The sequence below is a fragment of the Heloderma suspectum genome, chromosome 6 (assembly GCF_057233095.1).
Source record: "Heloderma suspectum isolate Gila_16-S chromosome 6, 16-S_ref, whole genome shotgun sequence".
NCBI lineage: Eukaryota > Metazoa > Chordata > Lepidosauria > Squamata > Helodermatidae > Heloderma > Heloderma suspectum.
The window spans coordinates 115429900-115451000 of record NC_139463.1 but is presented as its reverse complement, the minus strand read 5'-3'; the positions used below and the strand labels follow the sequence as shown (position 1 = coordinate 115451000).

Below are 21101 nucleotides of genomic sequence, written 5' to 3'. Positions count from 1 at the left end.
CAGCCTGCCAGATGATGTTGGACTACAACTCCCATTATCCCTGACCACTGGCGCTGGTGGGAGTCCAATACCATCTGGAGGGTCATAGGTTCCCCTCTCCTGCTTTAAAAATTTATGAACAGTTTAGGCTGGTATCCTATAAACACTTTCTGGGGAATGAGTCCCACTGAAGACAGTAGACCTTATTTTTGAGTAGACATGCATAGGAATACGCTGCCAAGGCCTAGTTTTTTAAGAGAAAAATCCCCCAAACCACAGTAGGGTAATATCTGTATTAGGGCTAACCAAAATGCCACCACATATTGAGCAAGCTTTAGAGTTCCCTAGCACTCTTCATCAGGCTCAATGTTAGGTAAAATGTGTGTGTGGCAAGGAAGCATTATAGAGAACTCGAAAGCTTGCTCACTTTTGGCCCTAATAATGGTATTCCCCATCTGTGGATTTGAGAAGTTTTCTTTTGGACCAACACTGCTGCCTTTGCTTTTTTAAAGAAGCATCCCATAAAGTCCACTTTCAAAAGCAAAACATGAGGGGTTGAAACATCAAAGACAAATCCCAAGATTCTGTAGAGTTTCAGGCAGGTGCAAAATTTCACGTCTCATTGAAAAACAACCCAGCCTCTCTTCTGAATCCCCCTTCCTGGGCCCTGATTGCTAGTCTTAAGAGGCTATTGCCTTTTTGTCTCCCGATAGGGTCATCTGGTAGAGGAGCTTTCCCCCCAGATGTCTTTCTAACTGCTAACGGCTAGCCTGCTGTTCACAGAGCTGTCAGCCGTTTATCCATCCCTTGCAGCCTTCCCTTTAACTGCAGCCTCCATGGCATGGAGATCCATATTATCATCAGCTCACACTGCTGTTAGAGGCACAGCTACAGGGACTGGTGGGAAAGCTGACAACCCTAGCTGCTCGATATTCCTTCTTCTTCGAAGACAACATGGATTTGTCAAAAACAAGTCCTGCCAGACAAATCTGATCTCATTTTTTTATCAAGTAACCTCCCTTGTAGACCGTGGGAATGCTGCAGACATCATATACCTCGACTTCAGCAAAGCTTTCGACAAAGTGCCCCATGATATCCTGATGAGCAAACTAGCTCAAAGTGGGCTAGATGAAACAACGATCCGGTGGATCCACAGTTGGCTACAGAATCGGACTTAAAGAAAAGAGTGCTTATCAATGGGACCTTCTCAAACTGGGCAGAGGTAACGAGTGGGGCACCGCAGGGCTCAGTCCTGGGCCCAGTGCTCTTCAACATTTGTATTAATGACTTGGAGGAGGAGGTGCAGGGAATGCTGATCAAATTTGCAGATGACACAAAATTGGGAGGGATAGCTAATACTTTGGAAGACAGAAACAAAATTCAAAGTGATCTGGATAGACTGGAGCGCTGGGCAGAAAACAACAGAATGACATTTAATAGGGACAAATGCCAAGTTCTGCACCTAGGAAAAAGAAACCAAATGCACAGTTACAAGATGGGGGATACGTGGCTCAACCACACTACAAGCAAGAAGGATCTTGGAATTGTTGTCGATCACAAGCTGAATATGAGCCAACAATGTGATGTGGCTGCAAAAAAGGCAAATGCCATTTTGGGCTGCATTCATAGAAGCATAGCTTCCAAATCCCGGGAAGTACTAGTTCCCCTCTACTCAGCACTGGTTAGGCCTCATCTGGAGTACTGTGTCCAGTTCTGGGCACCACACTTTAAGAAGGATGCAGACAAACTGGAGAGGGTTCAGAGGAGGGCAACAAAGATGATCAGGGGACTGGAAACAAAGCCCTGTGAAGAGAGACTGAAAGAACTGGGCATGTTTAGCCTTGAGAAGAGAAGACTGAGGGGAGATATGATAGCACTCTTCAAGTACTTGAAAAGTTGTCACAGAGAAGAAGGCCAGGATCTCTTCTTGATCATCCCAGAGTGCAGGACACAGAAGAATGGGCTCAAGTTTCAGGAAGCCAGATTCCGGCTGAACATCAGGAAAAACATCCTGACTGTAAGAGCAATACGACAATGGTGGTGGGCTCTCCCACACTGGAGGCCTTCAAGACGAGGCTGGACAGCCATTTGTCAGGGATGCTCTGACTTGGATTCCTGCCTTGAGCAGAGGGTTGGACTCGATGGCCTTGTAACCCTACTATTCCATGATTCTATGATTCAGTACCTTGTCGTGGCCGGGCTTCCGAAACAGGGTAATGTAGAAATCCAAGGAACTGCCTTATTCTGAGTCAGACCATGGGTCCACCTAGCCCAGTATGATCAACACTGATGGGCAGTGGCTCTCCAGGGTTTCAGGCAGCAGTTTTTCCAGCCCTACCTGGCGAAGGAACCTGAAATCTTCTGCTTGCAAAGCAGGTGCTCTACCCCTGAGGCGCAGCCCTTCCTCAAGGGAAAGTTAGTTTGACCTCTACATTTTCTTCTCTTTCTTTTAAATGGTTAGTTCACTCTTTCAAAAGGGATGGCAGTGCGGAGATTGGGAGTGTGCATGTATACACAACCATCCCATCCCGTAGCAGACGCGGGCTGACTGCTGCCCCCATCACGCGTGCTGGTCGACCTGTTTGAGATTTGAGCTAAAAGGCCCCGTGTTGGCCTCCATCCCTGCAGGAAGGGAATTGAAATGCAGCCTGTGGCGCGTAGCACCGCTTCACATTTCCAAGATCTGACATGCCAGCCATTGAAACACCTCGCTGGGCCCTAGTTTAAAGGGAGTTCTACTTCTGACAGTTATGCACAAGGAGGTTAATCCTACATCTAACCCTTGGCCTGTACAGAAAGTGCAAAAGCACCCTTTCTTTATGAGTGAAGAATTACTCGAAGAATTACTCAGCGTGGAGACACAGTGGCAAGTGGAATTTGGCCTCCCTCCACCCAATGCCCAAGAGGAGGAGCGCCTGGATTCCCACAGATAAGGAAACTTGAACTTTGCTGTGGCTTTGAGCTAAGAGTCTTTGCTCACTTGATGCCGAGAGGTACAACTCGAGGCTTTTTTTTAGAACAAAGATTCTGCTTGCCCTTGACCTGTGTGCAAGAAGCAGTAGCTTGTGTGTTGCGGACTGTTTTGTATAAAAAGGAACTTCGTTTGGCACTGCAATGGCCAACGTGCGCCGTCTTTGACTTTCAACTAGTTGCATTAGAGCACTAAAACAAAACAGCATTTTGGGGGAAACGGGGGGTTTCTTATGAACAGTGCTGGCCTCAAAGCCAGGCACGGTTGGGCACTTGCTGAGGGTCCCCACACCACAGCAGGGCCCCAAAGGCAAGAGCCCCCTGGAGATGTGCCCCCTCTTTGTCATCACAACCTGCATGTTCACCTGCCTCTCACTCTGGCCCAAACGGCGGCGGAGGTGAGGAAGGTGCTACTGCCTACTTGCTCTCTGCCCATCAAGCAAAACAGTTATCGCAATGATGAGAAAGAGGATGGGGACCAATAGGAGCTGGTGACAACGCCAGTGAGAAGGTGAGCCTTGCTGAGAGAGGGGGCTCATCGAGGATGTCTTGCCCAAAGGCCTTAAAAATCTGTGAACTAGGCCAGCCCACCCACAGGCCAAGTCCTACAACCAAGTGTTTCTAAAACGATAATTTCACAGAATCATAGAATAGTAGGCTTGGAAGGCGCCTACAAGCCCATCGAGCCCACCAGTTTCATTGGTGATGTTCTACGTGCAGGTTTTAATCTCAAGAGGCACTCCCAGGCCCATATTTACCATGCACGTTAACAAGCACACACACCTCAGCATGTATAAAGCACGTGAACAGCCTAAAGTGCCATGTTCTGTAATCCTAACTGCCACCCTGCAAGGTAGCACTGGCATTCTCCGCTTCCTACTGTGGAATAGCTGGGGAAGACTTGAAGCAGGCCACAGAGACATCCTGCTTCCTCACAGCTTGATTCTCTACGCTGCGATACTACACTAGTCTCCAAGGAGGAGAATAAACGGCTTGCTTAAACAAGTAGTTTGACTCAATCCTGCCTTAGCCCTTGCATGTAGGACAGAGGTGTGCAATCTGTGGCCCTCCACTTGTTGCTGGATTCCAACTCCCATCAGCCCCAGCCAGCAGGGCCAGTGGCAGGGATGATGGGAGTTGCAGTCCAACAAGAGGTTCCTCACCCCCTGATATATGGGGGAAAGCCTTCTTGCAACACAGCTTCCAGCTGGTACAAAAGCTCATCAGGTAAAAGGTAACCCTAGAAGAGGTATCTGTCTACCTAAAAAAAAGTCTAGCGACTCCCACTCCTGTGCTGCATGTAGGCTTCTGGGTAGACTCTGCTCCCAACCGGGGTCAGGCTGGTATCCTCTTGCACCAGTGCAGAGTGCAAAGCCTCCCTCTGATTTGCTTCCATTGGCTCACGCAGAACTAGGCCTTGGAAGGTATTCCGCGTTCCCTAACACACATAGGTTGTAGTTCAGAGAAGAGCACACTTAAGTTATCTGAGTTTTAATGACACACAGTGCACTATTGTGCATGTCTACTACGAAGTAAGTCCCACCAAGTTCAATAGGAGTTACTCCCAGGTCAATGTATAGGATTGCAACCAAAGGATCGGATCCAGATTTACGCTGGGTGAACTGCGCTGACAGAAGTGGACTCCTCCCCACCCCCTGAAAATGTAACAGAGAGCCATGGGGTGAGCTGTGGTATGGGTGGAAAGGCCTAAAAATTGGTCAGAAAGACCTTCCAATGAGTGGAACCCTTCCTCTTGAGGAAGGCCAATCCTGGCTCCAAGCCAGCCCTCCGTTGCAAACAACCACACAGAAGGCTTGAGCAGCACTCATGAGAGGGAGGGGTCACAAGAGGCCCCTCTCTTCCTAGTCTACGCTAGCTAAATGATGCTCGATACCAGCCTTTGACTCCTCGTGAACACTCATCCCTTGATTTCGATCTGACTTCTGCACAGTCCACTTTCTCTGGCTCAGGGCCAGTCCACAGAAAGGGATGAAGAGGTGGTGGAGGTGGTAAGACAGAGCCCTGGCCAATGTGGCCTACTGTTGCTTCCTCAACCCTTGCTCCAGCAAAACAGTAAAGGTGACGGAAAGAGTGTCAATGGTTTTGCAATACAAACGTTTAATCTTGACACTTTTGGTGAAGGTGGAAGTTAACGCCCCTCCTTCATGTTCCTTCTCTCAGGCGCTGGAAGATAACTGGCGCACACCAGGCTTTATAATAACTACTGTGCTGGGAGGGTGGGGAGCAGGAAAAAAGAAAGCACTTAATTTTGCCTAACCGTAAAAAATTGTGGGGAGTGAGGCCTCCCTGCTCCGTTGTAGAATATTAGTCTTGCAAGTCACATATGAACACAGTCAAACACTGGCAAGGAGGGGAACGTCATGGGATAGTGGGGTGGAAGGAAGCTCCGGTCTCCCAAATCCAGACTGGCTTCTTGGGTATTATATCTCCCCCGTGTTTGAAGAAGAGAGCAGTCAATGTGCAATACCAGAATCCACCCTACGGTGATAAGACAAATCTCACCACTTCAGAGGGTGACTTACAGCAATGAAACCAAGACAGCAACCTCCGTTTGGCTTTTCTGCCTAACCAACATGGTCCGGTAAGGGTGCTGCTCCCTGCCTTTTCAGTATTAACAGTCATATCAACTCCAAACCCCTACAGAGACAACTCCCCCGCCCCAACACACCAGGGATGTTGCAATGGAGGAAGATATTTTCAGGACTCCATTGTGCTTTGGCCATCAGCATCATCGACACGAGATGGTCCCATACATCGCATGACTCAAAGCCTGCATTTTCTGCCAAGGGTTTCTCGGGAAGGTGAACTCAAATGGCATATATATGTGTGCGTGTATATATATATATATTTTTTTTATAAAGAAGGGAATCTTGGACGGAAGATGAGCTGCTCAACTGGGGTTATAGGGTGGCGAAGGGTTTTGGACAGATGGCTGGGGGAAATAATCATTTCACCAGCTCACGCAGACAACTCACGAGAGGCATAACCGGGGTCCTGCCGAGTGAGGGCACAAAGTCAATTAAACTCAGCCTAGCTTTTTGAGGATCGCTGTGAAAGGTAGGATTTCAGGGAGATCTTTAAAGCTCGTCATGCATGGTACATCCCACACCTCAAAGCCGCCGCTGCTTGGGAACCACGGCTAGGAGCAAAGCGTCACCATCTTTCTTGAGGCCTCAGCTCTGTTAAGCAAGGAGCATCCGGAGAGCTGACAAGGGACGCCTGAATATAGACGGGAAGTCACCCTATCCCCCCCGTTGTGTAGCGGTTGTTTCCAGCAGGGGCCCAACACTCTCATAGTCGCTGCACCGCTTAAGCGTTGCCCAGAGGTCGAAGCATCTGTTCACTGACAACAGTTTTTGCCTCCCCTGTTCTGGGCTCAGCCGAGTTAATTGAAATGGAACTTGAAGTGGAAGTTCCCAGACCCAAAGGGGTTGAATTCAAAGGGCCACTGGTGTTGGTGGCCGCTCCCGCCCTGCTGATTCTCTGGGTCCAGGGGGTCTTCACCAGAGTCGAACTTCTGACGCATTTCTGGAAGGGGGTAAAAAAAAAGGAGAATGAAATGTTGCAGGGGGGGGGGGAGGGGGAGACAGAAGAGATCATCTGTACCAAGAGGAATGGGCAGGCCTGTCTGGGCATGGACACGTGGATGGGAAGAAAAACAGGGAGGCTTTCATACCTCTCCCAATTATTCCTTGCTAGTTTTAAAAGCTCTATTTGGGGATGTCTCAAAATATGTCATAACGTTAGATATGTCCTTTGTGCTAGGAGCTGTACACAAAACTACAAGCCCTGTCCAGGAAGGCTTGCAGTCTGTGCAAACCAGTGTGGGACCGGGCAGATCCAGGTTCAAGTGCCCACTCAGCCTTGAGGCGCCTTGGGTGACCCTGGGCCGGCCACCACCTTTCAGCCTAGCCTACCTCACAGGACTGTTGTGAGGCTAAAAGGAAAGGGGCACATACACCGCTTTGAGCAACTTGGAGAAAAGGTGGGGTGAAAATACAATAAATGTAAGGTTATTAGATGCAATCGCTTTTCCAAGCCACTGTTAAGCCCACTCTCTAACCCCTTGTGCTTTTACTCCACCTCCTCTGTCTTTGAATAGCAGATAGTGTCATTACTAGTAAAAGGAAAGCCGGTGGTTATGACTATACCCTACGTCTATTTCTTTTTCACTGCTTCTGTGGATGCGTTTTGCTCATGCTCAGGGGCTGACTGATTGCTGTATTTGCTATCAGGAACAGGACCTGGCATTCCTGAGCAACTGAGCTTTCACTGGAAAAAAAAATTAAGTTCCTAGCCCTTTTAAGTGAGAAGATGTGTACTACAACGTCAGAGGAGGTGTGACCAAAACAGAGTAACTTACACCAAAGATGCAGCCTTATGTGCTGTGTTCAGATCACAGACGACAAGTTATTGCAGCCTTCCCCAACCTGGCGCTCTCCAGATGTGTTGGACGACAACTCCCAGCATCCCCCTCCTGGGGGATGCTGGGAGTTGTCGTCCATCACATCCGGAGGGCGCCAGGTTGGGGAAGGCTGGTTTACAGCAAAGCAGACATGATCCTGAACTTAATCAGAGGGATTTTACCTGGATCTGTTAGGACCTCTTTAGCAGCGGCAATATCGATGAATTTCTTCTCAGCTTCCTTTTTCTCATCCTCTGACTGGAAATTGTCAGGGTGCCATTGCTGAGCCAGCTTCCGGTAGGCCTTGATGATTTCCTGCTTGTTTGCATTCCTGGAAAAGGGAAGGACCGGGGAGAAGAGACACAGACAGGATTTGTTCCTGACTGTTCAACGAAACATGGAAAAACAAATCTAGGCGAGAAAGCGGCAGGAATGTTTTTGCAGGCAACATGGCATGCAGTTCAGACTTGATTACCATGTCAGTTCCAGAAGCACAGGAAAAACAAAGGAGGCAGGTAAAGTGATCTTTTTTGTTTGGCCAACTGAGCTGGACATGTGCATATGTAAACTTTTGGTATGCACAGAGATCTTCACTGTGCCTGGCAAAGACTTCAGTGAAAACCCACACGTTTTCATATTCCGACCTCAGCCTAAGTAGACCTGCACAGGATATCATTTTTCCCCTCTGCTGCCATGTGATAAAGAACTTTTTTGCAAACATACCCATTCATCCAGCTTGCTGCACCAAGCTTTCCCTGAACCCAACCAGGCTCACAACTTTGAGTGAAAAAGAGGTTGAGCTGGTGGTAATGTTTTACCACTCTGTGATTTAAAAAAAAAAAGGGGGGTCAAGAGTTGATAAGGCTAGCTGTAGTCAAGATTGACATCCTGGTCCAGTCAATGGTTAGTCTCCTTGGTAATCAACAGACCGGTGGTGGATGTGGTCTGGAGCCCTACTGCCTGGTTTCAGCTGGTGTGCCAACTGCGGCCTTTAATGGGGAAAGCTGATCTTTCCAGTTGCACAGATCCAGGTTACTTCTAGATTAGGTTGATGGAAAGAGCTCTACGCACAGCTGCCCTTGAAAACCGCCCGGAAGCTTCAGGAAATGAAGTACCCAGGGTTTGTTCGGAGCCCAGTAGCACAATGCTGTATCAATTACACTCATTTGTTTCTGGGCCCAGTTCAAGATGCTTCTTCTTCCTACCTTTCAAACCATAACTGGTTTGAGCTCAGGTTATCTGACAGACCCTCTCCTCCCACATAAACCTGCCCACAGAGGTCCCGTAACGCTTCCCTCTGTCTTGCGAGACGCAGAGGGCACGGACGTGAAATCGGGCCTTCTTCTCAGCAGCGCCCAAGGTTACGGGATTCACTGCCCCAGGAGATCTGGTCATCTCACTGAGCGTGTTCAGATGGCAGATTAAAACTGCCTTTGCATTTTACGGTATTTCTGGTATTGCTCATGGCTCTTGATGCCATCTTTCCTGCTGTTTCATTTTTAGGGGTTCCTGTTGTTTGTGTGTACACAGACAATATAGGTGGAAGGGGCAGGATAGAAATATTAAAAACTGAACTGAAAAAGCTGTCCACATTTAATGAGACAGTGCCCATAACAACATGATGTCTCGGTATTTACAGTCGCAAACTTTTAACTCAGTAATTCTTAACGTTGGCCTGGTCGGTATCATTAACTCCCATATTACAGATGGTGAGGGCTCAGGCTGGACGTGACCACCTAGGAGAGCCTGGGGCAGAGGAAAGACTTTACAGCTCAGCTCCTACATGACACTAGCACCTCCCAAAGGGCCTTCTCACGGAGTCAGGCCAGACAGCGCACCATAGCCTTGCTGGCTGCAGACTCGCTGGGGTACAGAGCCCTACAGAGTCACAAACAGGGGCACTTCCTGGCCCCGCTGTCCAAGATGCTTTAAATTAGAGACTCAACTTTATGGGCAAACTGGCCAATCCCCCTCTGCAACTTTCACTAACAATGTACTAAGAAAGTGTTTGTAGGCCTGGGTGGCTCCCCCCCGGGCTACAAAAGAGCTACAGAAGGCGGGATGACACACCTCCGGATCCCAAGGATTTTGTAATAGTCTCGCTTCTTGGACTGTTTCAGCAGCTTCTGTGCCCTCTCCAACCCTTCTTTTAATTCCTCATTTTCACCATCGAACTCTTTGGCTTCTTGATAGTCCTCGACAGCTACAAACAAGACAGAGTTGGTTTTAACTAAGAATAAAAATATAGCCAGCCTTTTCAATTTTGCAACCTCTTTTCCAGTGTTGTCTCCGAGGGCAGGGCTGGTAGCTCTTTGCGTCTGGAAACTGGCAGAACGGAATCGAGAGAGCACCAGTTCCTGCTTTTTTGTTGGGGTGGGGGGAGATACACAGCCAAGTTTCTAGCCCTTATGATTAAAATACAATAAAACTGAAAATGCTCGGGCAATCACCCCGTGTTTGGTCCAGTGTGAAAGGGGAGCTTCCATAACAAAGTACTGGGTTGGGGTAAGCGTCTCTAAAAAGTTCTCACATCCAAGAGGTGGGAAGCCTGTGCCCCGCAGGAACAACCCCACCCTCCCCATCACTTACAAAGATCAGATGCTCCATATACCATGCCTACATAGATTAGACACAGATCTGGAAGTGACCTTCTTGGTGACCCATATGACACTGGAATGACAATCCAACTACTCCAGGTTTTTTACACTTGTGATCACTTGGGGGTGGGGAGGAACAGTCCAGGATCTTTCTCTACCCACCGCAATAATTACATGTGACAGATAAATAGGACCTACAAGTCTGGGAGCAATATATCACTGAATGCCACTTGCTCAGGAGCAAGAGTGGAAAAGGGCTATCGCTTTCATGTCCTGCTTCCTTGCGATATCTGGCTGGCCGCTGTGAGAAGCAGAATGCTGGACTGGATGGATCTTTGGGGGTTGGACTCAATGGCCTTATAGGCCCCTTCCAACCCTACTATTCTATGATTCTATAATTCTTCCAGGAGGGCTCTTATATTCTTATGAGACATGCTCCCCTACCAACAACTGACCCTCTCACCTTTATCAAACTCCTCGTTCAGGATGTAGGCTTCAGCTCTGTCACGCAGAATGAAGACATTCCTGGGGTCGAGCTGGTGAGCTTCTGTGCAGATGTTGATGGCTTCCTGAGGTTGCTTGCTCTGGGGCAGGAAAAGGGGAAAAACAACTGCATCTGCAGCACTCTTTCCCAGGAAACAGCTTCCCCCCCCCCCCCCCCCCGTGTTCTGTACCATCAGTCATTCCAGCCCACTGGATCATGAGCAAAAGTGGTTCAAATCTTTCCTTAGATATAGGCCAAATAACCCCACTGTTACAGGCAGGAAGCAAAAAGCCCAAACAGGCTGGAGAACATGACCAAGGATGGACAGAGAACTGATGGAAGAGCAGGAAACCAACTGCAGGTAACTGGATTTCAAATGAGGCCTTTCTTTTCTGACCTCTAAGGCTGAGGCTGCCAAAACTCACTCAAAATGTCAACATTACATTGTGGTTAAACTAAGTTTTACGACTTCTTTATTCATTTTAAAGACTATTACATTGAATACTCAACTTACAAGAAACATACATTCCCTTTTTTTACTAAGACAAATTGGTTTTAGTTCTACCCCTCTTCCTAAACATGCTGGGTGCTCCTGCCTCACCTTGGACAAACAGTGGCAGATGCGTCCTTTGGCCTTAGTGGTATAGATCTCCACACTGGGCTCCGTTTTCATGGCCGCTTTATACTTTCCAATGGCGTCTTCATACCTGTTGCCAGGCAGGAACACAGAAAATAACAGCATTTGGACGGAAATGCCCCTAGCTAACCTCGAGGGCCCACAGTGCTCGTGTCAAAGAAGGCGAGAGAGCACAGCCCGATTTTGTGGTCTAAATAGTAGAAGAAAGGCAGTGTGATCACTGAATAAAAATAACCTATGTGCAGAAAGGGGACTAACAGCTGCCAGGCTGCATAGGTTCGGTGTGTATGTACAGGATTAGAATCTACTGGAAGTCCCCTTAAGGCTCATTTGACTGACATCTTCTAAATAAAAGAGAACCTGCTACTGGACCCAGAATTCAGCACCATTACATTCTCAAGAGAAAAAAAAAAATCTCCCATGTGGAAAGAAAGTAGAAACCCTGCCATGGTTCATCCCTATAGCCCACTGAGGGATCTGTCCATGCCATTCCGCCGAAGGCAGGTGGTGGCAGTCCCATGTCAGGGGGGGAAGGCATGTATAACTCTCAGACTACCCCGCTTCTCCCCCACCCCCCAGCTTCAAACTATAACGACTGCAAAGCCCTGCACTGGTTAAGGACCAAAAGACGGTACCGTAGGCTTCAAACACACAGACACGTTTAAATGAACTGAAATTAATTAATACGTTGTAAAAATCAAATAACCCAGAGCTGCGCTCCCCTAGGGTCACCTTGGTATGCATGCCGATTTTCAGGTGCTGTGGATTCATGGTTTTGGAGCTATGGTGCTGACAGACAGACCTGCTCCATTATTACAGAACAATGGTACTGGAGAGAGGAGATATTCCTTCTTTCATAACACTAGAAACACAGGGACACCCAATTAACTAAACTACCGGGCAGCAGGTTCTGGATGGGAAACAAAGTACTTCTTCAGGCAACACAAAAAATTCATTGTCTAGAATTTATTACTACAAGATGCGGAGATGGCCGCAGGCTTAGAGAGCTCCGTAGCTAGCTGATAAGGCCTTTTCCTCCACAAAGTTGTCTAATCTCCTCTTTTAGAGCCACAGACAGCTGCCTTATACCAAGGCACGTGGGTCTTGGTTGCAGAGCATGCGCTTTGCATGCAGACAGCCACAAGTTCCATTCTGTCCACCTCCAGTTCAAAGGATCTGGGGTTGCCAGGATGGGGAAGACCCCTCTGCCTGAGTTCTCAAGGGAGCCACTGGAGTCTGCAGTCCAGGGCGAGATGGCGCTATGGCTGACTCAGCATAAGGGCAGCTTCAAAGGGCTTTAAAAAGGCATCAGGCAAACTCCTGGAGGATAGGTCGGATCCATAGCAGACCTCCATCTTCCATGCTCCAGTTACTGGGAACGGACAACAGGGAGGGCTGTTTCTTTCAAGCTTCCCAGAAGCAACTGCTGGCCGCTGTGGGAAACAGGACGGTCGACGGGGTTGGATTCGATGGTCCCTTCCAACCCCACCATTCTATGATTCTATGACTAAATGGATCCTTGGTTGGACCCAGCAAGGCGGCTCTCACCCCAAGCACCTTGGCTTACATTTTCTAGCCTTAATGTGCTGCACATATAAGCTTGAAGGTATAATCATAGAAAGTTTTGTAGAATAATAGGGTTGGAAGGGGCCTGCAAGACCATCGAGTCTAATCCCCTGCTCAGTGCCGGAAGCTTGATTCCCAGGCGGTCTCCCATCCAAGTACTAACCAGGGCTGGCCCTGCCTAGCTTCCGAGATCAGACGAGATCGGGCGCATCCAGCCCTTTGCAGCACCTGCGAAGACCTCAGAAGCTGTCTGCACAGGTGTGGAACTGGCACAAACGAAGAGCTTCAGTATCTCGCAGGGATCTCTTTCTTTCCCCATGGAAGGGGAAAGAAAATGTATCTATACAATATATACAAACTGGTTTAACCCGCATGTTCACAAACGCTGAAGAATTCAGCTTCTCTCAGCATGCTGTTGGAGCAACTTTAGCACATCATTCTTTGTGTGCAGAGGGCGCTCCGTATAACCTGCTAGCGTAGCCCCAGCACCCTTGCGAGCAAGAAACCCGGGAAGGTACGCACCTCTGAGCTTTGACGTGCTCCTCGGCAGATTCCAGCTGCTTGGCCAGCTTCTTGACTTGCTTGTAGTGCGAGAAGCAGTCCTTGTCATCCTGGTCCAGCTTCAGGCACTCCCGCACTTGGCTGCGGAGAAAAGCACCAGGTCTAGCTGTGGCAGGAGGGGCCCAAGGCAGCATGCCCTTCCCAAGTCTCTACTGGGCAGAGTGGGGACCGACGCTGAGAGAGAAAGCAAGGCAGCCACGGACACCCTGAAAGTTAGCGGGCTGAGCTGGATTGCTGCCTGGAAGCCCGATGTCGTTCTTTCCCTTGTACGTGGTTGAGTGTGCTTGCATCCTACCTTTCTTCCATCACGGAACTCAAGGCTGCGTACACTGAAGTTCCCAAGCGGTCTCCCATCCAAATGCTAACCAGACCCGGGCCTGTTTTGTTTCATCAAAGCTTAGCTTCCACCACAGCCCTGGGCCAGTACCCCTTCCCCTAGGACCACATGGAAGCAGCAGCGTGGCTACGTACGGGGAAGGTAGCAGGCCATTCCATGCTACATAACCTTTTCTCTCTCTCTCTCGGGTGCTACCTGCCCTCTTCTGCCCCTCTTGCCTGCTTGCTTTCCACAGGAATTGGGGTGGGGGGAGACAACACCTCTCAGGGTGCTGGATTTAGCACAAGGGGTGGTGGATGCTCCCCTCGCCCTCTAGTAACTGGCTTAAATTTTAGCTCATCGGGCTCGTCCTCCTTCTACCACAGTGCCACGCCTGCCTCTGGCTACTGCCCTTCTCCACGCACGCTCTGCTTTAGACAGAAAACTACAGGAGATACCTTCCAGCCATTTGACCTGGGAATACGTTGCACCATTTAAGAACATGGTGTGTGTGTGTGTTTTTAATATACGTATAAATAAGGCTGGGCTGAAATGCTGTCCCATTCCCCCCACCCCCATTTTACTGCCCCATTTGTAAGTGGTAAAATGTAGGGGGGATTTCTGGGGGTGGGGATGCAAATTTAGGTTGCCTGTAAAACTCAACGCTTGTGGAGTTTGTCCTCCCAACACAAACCCAGAGCATGCCCTAGGGCAGGGGTGCAGAAGCCCTTTCAACCTTACGGCTGAATTCTGTTTTGGAGAAGCTTTTATTATTAATTTAATTTAATTTCTATACCACCCAAGAGCCGAAGCTCTCTGGGCAGTTCGCAACAATACACAGATAAAATAATTAAAATATACAAAATGTAGAACAACGTAAACAGCTAAAAACAAGTATGACAGAATACTGGATGTGCTCAGACAGCAGGCACAGATGCCCCACCATATGCCATGAAATGCCTGGAAGCAGACGACACGTCTTAACCTGGCACCAAAACGGTGACAATGTTGGTGCCAGGTGGGCCCCATTAAAGCGGAGAGTGGGGCTGAAAGCAAAAGGGAGTGGAGCCAAAGGCAAAAAGACCCTAGAATACCAGCATATTTTAACTAAAAGATGTTACTGCTGGTAACCAAGCCTTAGAAGAGACATTTCAACTTTTAAGAAGGGGGGGGGGTAACTACACAAAAAACTGGGAAACCACCAAACAATTGTTGGTTTGGGCCAAGGGGTGGGGCCAAGGGAAGGGGCGTGGCCATCTGGGGAACTCGAGGGTTTGACTTGGCCCCTGGGTCTAAGGTTCTGCGCCTCTGCCTTGGAACGACGCTATGAAATGATGCAAGAGTTTCTGGATAAAAAATAAAAATACCCCCCCCCACGTGTGCATATACATATATATACACCCCCCCCCCACTCACTTTAAGGACTCCTCGTGCTCTCCCAAGTTGTAATAGAGCTTGCTGAGCTTAAGGAAAGCTGCCCTATTATCGTTACGTAGCTTGGTGGTGGGTTTCAGGTCCAGGATGGCTTTGCTGTAGTCGCCGAGGTACAGGTAGCACTCGGAACGGAGCTCTTTCGCTTCTGGGTCCCAGGGAGAAATCTGAAGCAAAGCAAGGAGGCAATTATAGTCCTAAGCCCCTCAAACTCCATTGCTGTTCCTTTAAAACTTCAAACAGCAACTCATTTTTCCTTGGAGCCACTCTGATAAAATAATTGTTTTAAACCCCATGGCTTGTTATCAAGCTGTCAACATTTTGCTACTTTCTCCCTCCATTTCATGGAATGTGTCAGAAGAGAAGCAGGTCAAGGAGTGGGTTTCTCTTGCTCGCACCATCATCTCTCCTCCCCAGCTGTTTCAACTGAGGGACAGGTAACACCCCTAAATTGTAGCTGTGCTTCAAAATGGCCAGATGTGTTCAGATGCCTTGGCAACCTCATACCACAGGCATCTTTCTGGTCTAGTTTCTCAAGAGGGAAACTACCCTATGTCGATTATTTCATTCTACAGCAATGTTAAGTATGATATGGAAAGTTACTCAGGCCAAGAGAGCAACCAGTCCCAAGGCCCCACAAACTCGGTCCCTGCTTAAATGAGAATTTAAAGCAGGATATCCCAGAGCTGTCACACAGTGCCCTGTTGGCTAGGCCAAACTAGCTTAAAGAGGATGAATTAAGGACGAAGTACCTCAATTGCTTGATCCAGATAACCAATTGCTCCCAGGTAGTTTTGCCCCTGAAAGGCAGTCCGAGATGCTTGCATAGAAAGTTCTAACTCGGTGACACGTGCAAGCTGGTTTTGGGCCTCTGTGTTATCCGGATTGCTCCTGAGCTGATGAAATCGTTTTTTTTTTTAAAGCAAGAACAAAAAGTTTCATATTAGGTCACTGCTTACATTAAAGGCAATTCTAAACTTGAGCAGATCTGGAAAGGCTCAGGTAGGTGGTGAAGGGACAAGAAGTTGTGCCCATAAAGTCGAACCTCTAATTTTACTAATCATACGTAAGCCGCTCCAGGAGCCTTTTGGCTGAGGACAGGGATAAAAATGCTATAAAAATAAACTGATATTTGCACAGCTAAGATCTGAATCCAAGAAATGGAAGTGGTCCCTCTCTGACAGTGTTGGTTATTCCAAGCGCCTGTCTAGCTAGAATGTATAGCTGGAGAGTGTGTGTGCGCGTGCGCAGAGAGAGACTGAACTTGGAGGTGGGCACTGCTGAGGGTCACTCTGTTGCTGATGGACCAGAGATGGGTTTGGAAGGAGGCTCCAAAGCATCTTTCACCGAATGTCCATTCCTAGCCCTGGAAAAACGAGCCTGCCTCAAAAGCCACTATTTCTAGATGCAGGCATGTTGCTTACCACTGCTTCAAAGTCCTGCCTGGCCTCCTGCGTGCTTCCTTGCTTCAAGAGGATGTTCCCTCGTTGCAGCCGGGCCTGTGGAGCAGAAGAGGCCAGACCCTTTAGAAGAGGGCTGAGCAGAAGGTAAATCTGGATCTACTGATAGATCTTTGAGTGATTTGTGGTAGATTGGCAAGGATTTAACTCACGATTGTTTAACAGTAACAGCCAACAATAGGACACCCCCCCCCCCCCAAGCTCTAAATTATACTGGTGAAATGAAGAAAGCTTGGGACAACCAGGAGTGGATTTTTGTGTGAAAGGACTGTCACCTGCATTCAGTTCTACACGAACTCCTGGGCTCAGAATTCTTTAGATATGTGTATGCCGTTTGCACTTCAGGCTCTGGTTGGTGGATTTCGGGGTTCTAGTAAAAAGCAAGTCGATCCTGTGAGCCTGAATCTGCCCAACCCTGCTTTAGAACACAGCAAAGGTGATGCAGACGCAGACTCTGGGGCAACAGCAATCACTTCCTATTTGGAAACAGAAAGCTGATGAGTTCTCTCTGCGCACTAACAATCCCCAGGGCTTTGATTATATATAGCACAAGAGTGCAGAAACTCTTTTAGATGGCGGGCCAAATTTCATTTCAGAGAAGCTCTTGAGGGCCATATTCCAGTGGTGGGGCAACACCCCCCTCAAAGATACCAGCATATTTTAGCTTAAAACTCTTACTGTCAGTAACTAGGAGCCTAAGAAGGGGGCATTTCAATGTTTTAGAATGGTGAAAAAAACGCACAAAAAACAGGAAACCATCAAATGATTGGTTGTTTGGGAAAAGGGGGAGTGGACTTCTGCCCCCTGCCCCCAGGGCTGGATTTGGCCCCTGGGCCAGAAATTTTGCACCCCTGATATGGAAGAACAGGGGCTCACACTAATCGACCCACCACATCAAACTGTTTCTGCAACCTCCTTTTCAGGAAGCACACGACGGCAAAGGGAAGACCAGCCTGGCCCCAGACATCCTGCCACAAGAACAGCAGCTCCAGGGACCTTTCTTCCCCCGGCATCAAGAAAAAGCTCTACTCTAACAGCCAGGACTGCAGAAGTGACGGGAAGAAGGGCATTCTGGTCTCTATGACAGAGAATCAAAGGCTGCTGGGAAATTTTTTAAAAAATGTCTTTTGTATGGTTTTAATGTGCCATAGGTTGCTGTGCGTGAGGCGCAGAGTGGTAGGCAGCGGTATTGCAACCGAAACTCTCCCCATGACCTGAGTTCGATCCCAGCAGAAACTGGGTCTCGGGTAGCCGGCACAGGTCGACTCAGCCTTCCATCCTTCCGAGGTCAGTGAAATGAGTACCCAGCTTGCTGGGGGAAAGGTAGTCACGACTGGGGAAGGCAATGGCAAACCACCCTGCTATAGTCTGCCATGAAAACGCCAGCGTAATGCAGGTGTCTCTCTAGGGGTCAGTAATGACCCGGTGCTTGCACAGGAATGTGCCATAAGTCAACCTTGCCTTGATTGAAAGGCAAGATGTAATACCTTTCAAAATTTAGATAATGACCACAGATTTGTTATTAATGCAGAATGACAACACCCACCTGGTCTGCATGTAAACCCTCTCACATTTCAAAGCCACCTAATAAAACAAGCACTGCAAGAAGGAGGGAAATCAAAGCCTGGTCTTCCCCCTGCATCCTCCCCCCCGCCCCCGAGGTAGCCTTACTGCTTCACTCAGAACTGCAGGGGTGAAAAAGAAAAAAGAACACGCCTTACCGCCAGGAAATCTGGCTTGAGCTCAATTGCCTTTGAGAGGTCTGGCAGTGCTGCTTTGAACTTGCCCATGGCCAAATAGATGGTTGCACGTTTGTAGTAGGTAAGGTAATTTTTGGGATCACTTTCTGGGAGGGATGGGGAAAAAAACAGGAAAGACAAACAAATTAAAATAGTGGCATTTATTTCTGTTATCAGGAATAGGGATCTTCACCTGTGCCCCTGCTGCTACAGCCTTCTTAGCAGCCTTGCTAGAGTTCCAAAAGATGATACACCTAAAGGAAGTTTTACTAACTGACAGGCCTACACATCTCCATTAGGGACGTACCACACGTGGGCAGCACGAATGAACCATCAGCTCTCCCCCACTTTGCAAAAGCCTTTCCCGCCTATTCCCCTTGAGGAGATACTTCCCTGCCACGGGCAAGTGGCTACATTTAGAAGCTGGCCCTGAGCTTTAACAGTAGTTGCGACAGCCACAAATCCTACAGAATAGTGGGGACCTGGGTTCGAATCCCTGAGCACCCTTAAAGTTCACTAGACGTCCTCGGGCCAGTCACTATCTCCCACTCTGACTTCCCTCACAGGGTTGTTGTGAAGGTAAGAGGGGGAGAGAGAGAAGAGAACTACATACACCGTGCCAAGCTTCTTGGAGGAAGTACAGGATTAAAATGTAAATAATAAATACCAATTAGAGCAATCAACCAATTAAAGAAATCTGGACTAACCAGATGAGTCTTAGTTAATTGATTGCTGTTTTTACATATGCAAATATAATCAGTCTTGAAGCAAGAAATGTACTCCTCTATGTAGGTGGTGCTTGTAGCCATACAGCATATGCTGTAGGACCATCATGTTAGAAAAGGCATTTTCCCCTATGCGAGAGCTTTGTTTAAGACGTTGTTATAAGTACTTCTGTTCTTAAAAAACATGCCTGCAAATTCATCTGGGCTAACTGTTCAGTTGGTTATATGATTTTAAAAATGGCTTAATCTCACTGATACACCAATTAAAAGTTGCAATCAAAGTAACAATCACAGCGCCAGGCTCTACCTACCAAACCTACATGTATTTTTCTGAACTAACTGCAGCTGGTTCAGAGAGTTATACCAAAAATAATGGTAACGAATCTGGTAGTTCTCCTTCAGTGGCCTCTAGCTGAGGCCTTGAGAGTGCTTGGGAAGTCAAGCGAAGCTCCTGTATTAATATGCATGTGTCAGCCAATGCGACACCCACCATTTCGGTGCCTGCTCAAGGAGTACAATCAGACAGGCTGGGTTACTCACCCACTGCAGAGTGGTAGTGAGACAGTGCCTCTGCCAACTGCCCAGCTGCCAACAGCTTCCGCCCCATTTCCAGGTGGTTTTCAATCTCAGCTTGCCCAGCAGCCAACAAACCTGTAACACATAAAGCATTTTTTGCAAGACCAATCACTGATGTAAAGAGCAGTGGCAGAGCACCTGCTTTGCACAAGGCTGGTACAGTGGATAGAGGGTTCAAATGGCTGGTTCTATATAGACTGTAGTTCTCTCACAAGGACAATCCTAAAGTTCTTCTCCTCTTCTGGTTCTACCCAGTAACTAACCTCTACAAGTCAACCATCAGTCATTTTGTTTTGTTTAGATTGCATAGGTTTCTGCTAACCCAGAAGGTGTGTGCTTCAGAAGAAAGCTAGCAGAGCAAGATTTTTTTTACTGTATTCATGAATCACTTACCTATAAGAAAAATAGAAGGACTAAAGGCTACCTATAATAAAAGCAAAGAATGTATATATAAACATGCATATCACGGCAGCGGGGAGTGGGTGGGAATGACAACTTTGTGTACAATAGGTGGCTTCCATCTCTTAAAAGTAAGCTCTTGCCATGCTGATCCCTTCAATCAGGTTATTTGACAGATCCTGCTTAGACTCTCCTTCCTTCAGGTCAAGGATGATCCTCACGCATCCTTATAGGGGTGGGCAGGGATGGGAAACGTGCGGCCCGCCAACTGTTGTTGGACTGCAACTTCCATCATCCCTCACCATTGCCTATGCTGGCTAGAGCTGATGGTAGATGCAGTCTAACAACATCTGGACACGTCCCCCAGCCCTGGTGGCCTGAGGGACCACTCCAGGTGGAATCACTGAGAGCTGGTTCATGAGCAGCCCTTAGCAGAGCAAACTGTCAAACTCACGAGGAGAAGTTGTGGGAGAAAGAGAATGTATGCAAAATATAAGAACACTGAGGACTAGAAACAAAGTAAGGCTGAGTGGGAGGGGCCAAGTGCGAAAAGGCGGAGAGGAATGTGGGCGGGGTCGCAAAGTGCATCAGGACGAGCGGGAGGGGCCGAAGGGCACGCGATGGGCGCGGCCTGGGGAGTGGGCGGGGCGTTCGTACAAGAGAAGGCCTGCAGCGGAAGAGAAGCGGCAGTGACCGAGAGTGACCTATAGCGACGAGGGGGCGGGGCCAGCAGAAGCGCCGTTGCCAAGAGCCTGGAGGAAAAGCGGTTGGGCTCGCGGTTACCATGGTTACCTGGCAGCTGCAGATCCAGCAGGACGCACAGCAAGGACGCGGCCCACAGCAGCCGCCTCTCGCAGCCGCCAGGGCCCAGCCCGGGGCTCTCCCCGCCTCTCCCAAGCAGCCCCAGGCCGCGCCACACCGGCTGCTGCCCGGACTCCATGTCCCAGCTCCGGAACCAACTCACTTCCGCATCCGTTCCCTCCTCTGCGAAAACGACTTCCGGCCGCTCTAGTCTCCTGCTTGTCTTTCCCCCGGTCGCCTGATGTCTTCATTCAGCGTGGGGGGGGGGAAGAGAGGGGAGCGACCGCTCTAGGAGGCTCTGTCCCCATGGGCTTGTGGAAGCGTTGTGACGCTGTCACTCCCTCACCCAATCGCGGCAAGGGAAAGGGGAGAGAATTAGTAGCCAATCAGTTCCCTCATCCAGTAGGCCGTAGAACTTCGCTAGCCAATGAGCG

The 21101-nt window shown here is 48.7% G+C and overlaps 1 protein-coding gene across 2 annotated transcripts; it reads right to left on the bottom strand.

Annotated features, from left to right (window-relative positions):
* Window positions 1–1324: 1324 nt before the first annotated feature.
* LOC146342671 (dnaJ homolog subfamily C member 3-like) lies at window positions 1325–21016 on the bottom strand. 2 transcript variants are annotated; one of them, XM_084806237.1, is made up of 12 exons: window positions 20831–21016; window positions 19432–19542; window positions 18149–18273; window positions 16392–16466; window positions 15720–15863; window positions 14953–15134; window positions 13182–13301; window positions 11058–11163; window positions 10436–10556; window positions 9446–9578; window positions 7558–7706; window positions 1325–6498 (listed from the first exon to the last, which is right to left on the bottom strand). In XM_084806237.1, the coding sequence occupies exons 1-12, from the start codon at window positions 20916–20918 to the stop codon at window positions 6356–6358; spliced, it is 1497 nt and encodes a 498-aa protein (XP_084662363.1). In that variant the 5' UTR covers window positions 20919–21016; the 3' UTR covers window positions 1325–6355. The 2 variants fall into 2 exon arrangements, with proteins under 2 accessions (XP_084662363.1, XP_084662362.1); XM_084806236.1 differs by having other exon boundaries at window positions 1327–6498; window positions 20659–20836.
* Between the last annotated feature and the right edge of the window lie 85 nt (window positions 21017–21101).

Excerpts from the sequence above, each read along its gene's own strand:
- LOC146342671 (XM_084806236.1), bottom strand. The coding sequence starts at position 20,806 with ATGGAGTCCGGGCAGCAGCCGGTGTGGCGCGGCCTGGGGCTGCTTGGG. Across the intron at positions 18,274-19,431 it reads TCACTACCACTCTGCAGTGG|AAAGTGATCCCAAAAATTAC; the intron begins GTGAGTAACCCA and ends CATCCCTCCCAG. Across the intron at positions 9,579-10,435 it reads GAACGAGGAGTTTGATAAAG|CTGTCGAGGACTATCAAGAA; the intron begins GTGAGAGGGTCA and ends TCTTGTTTGTAG.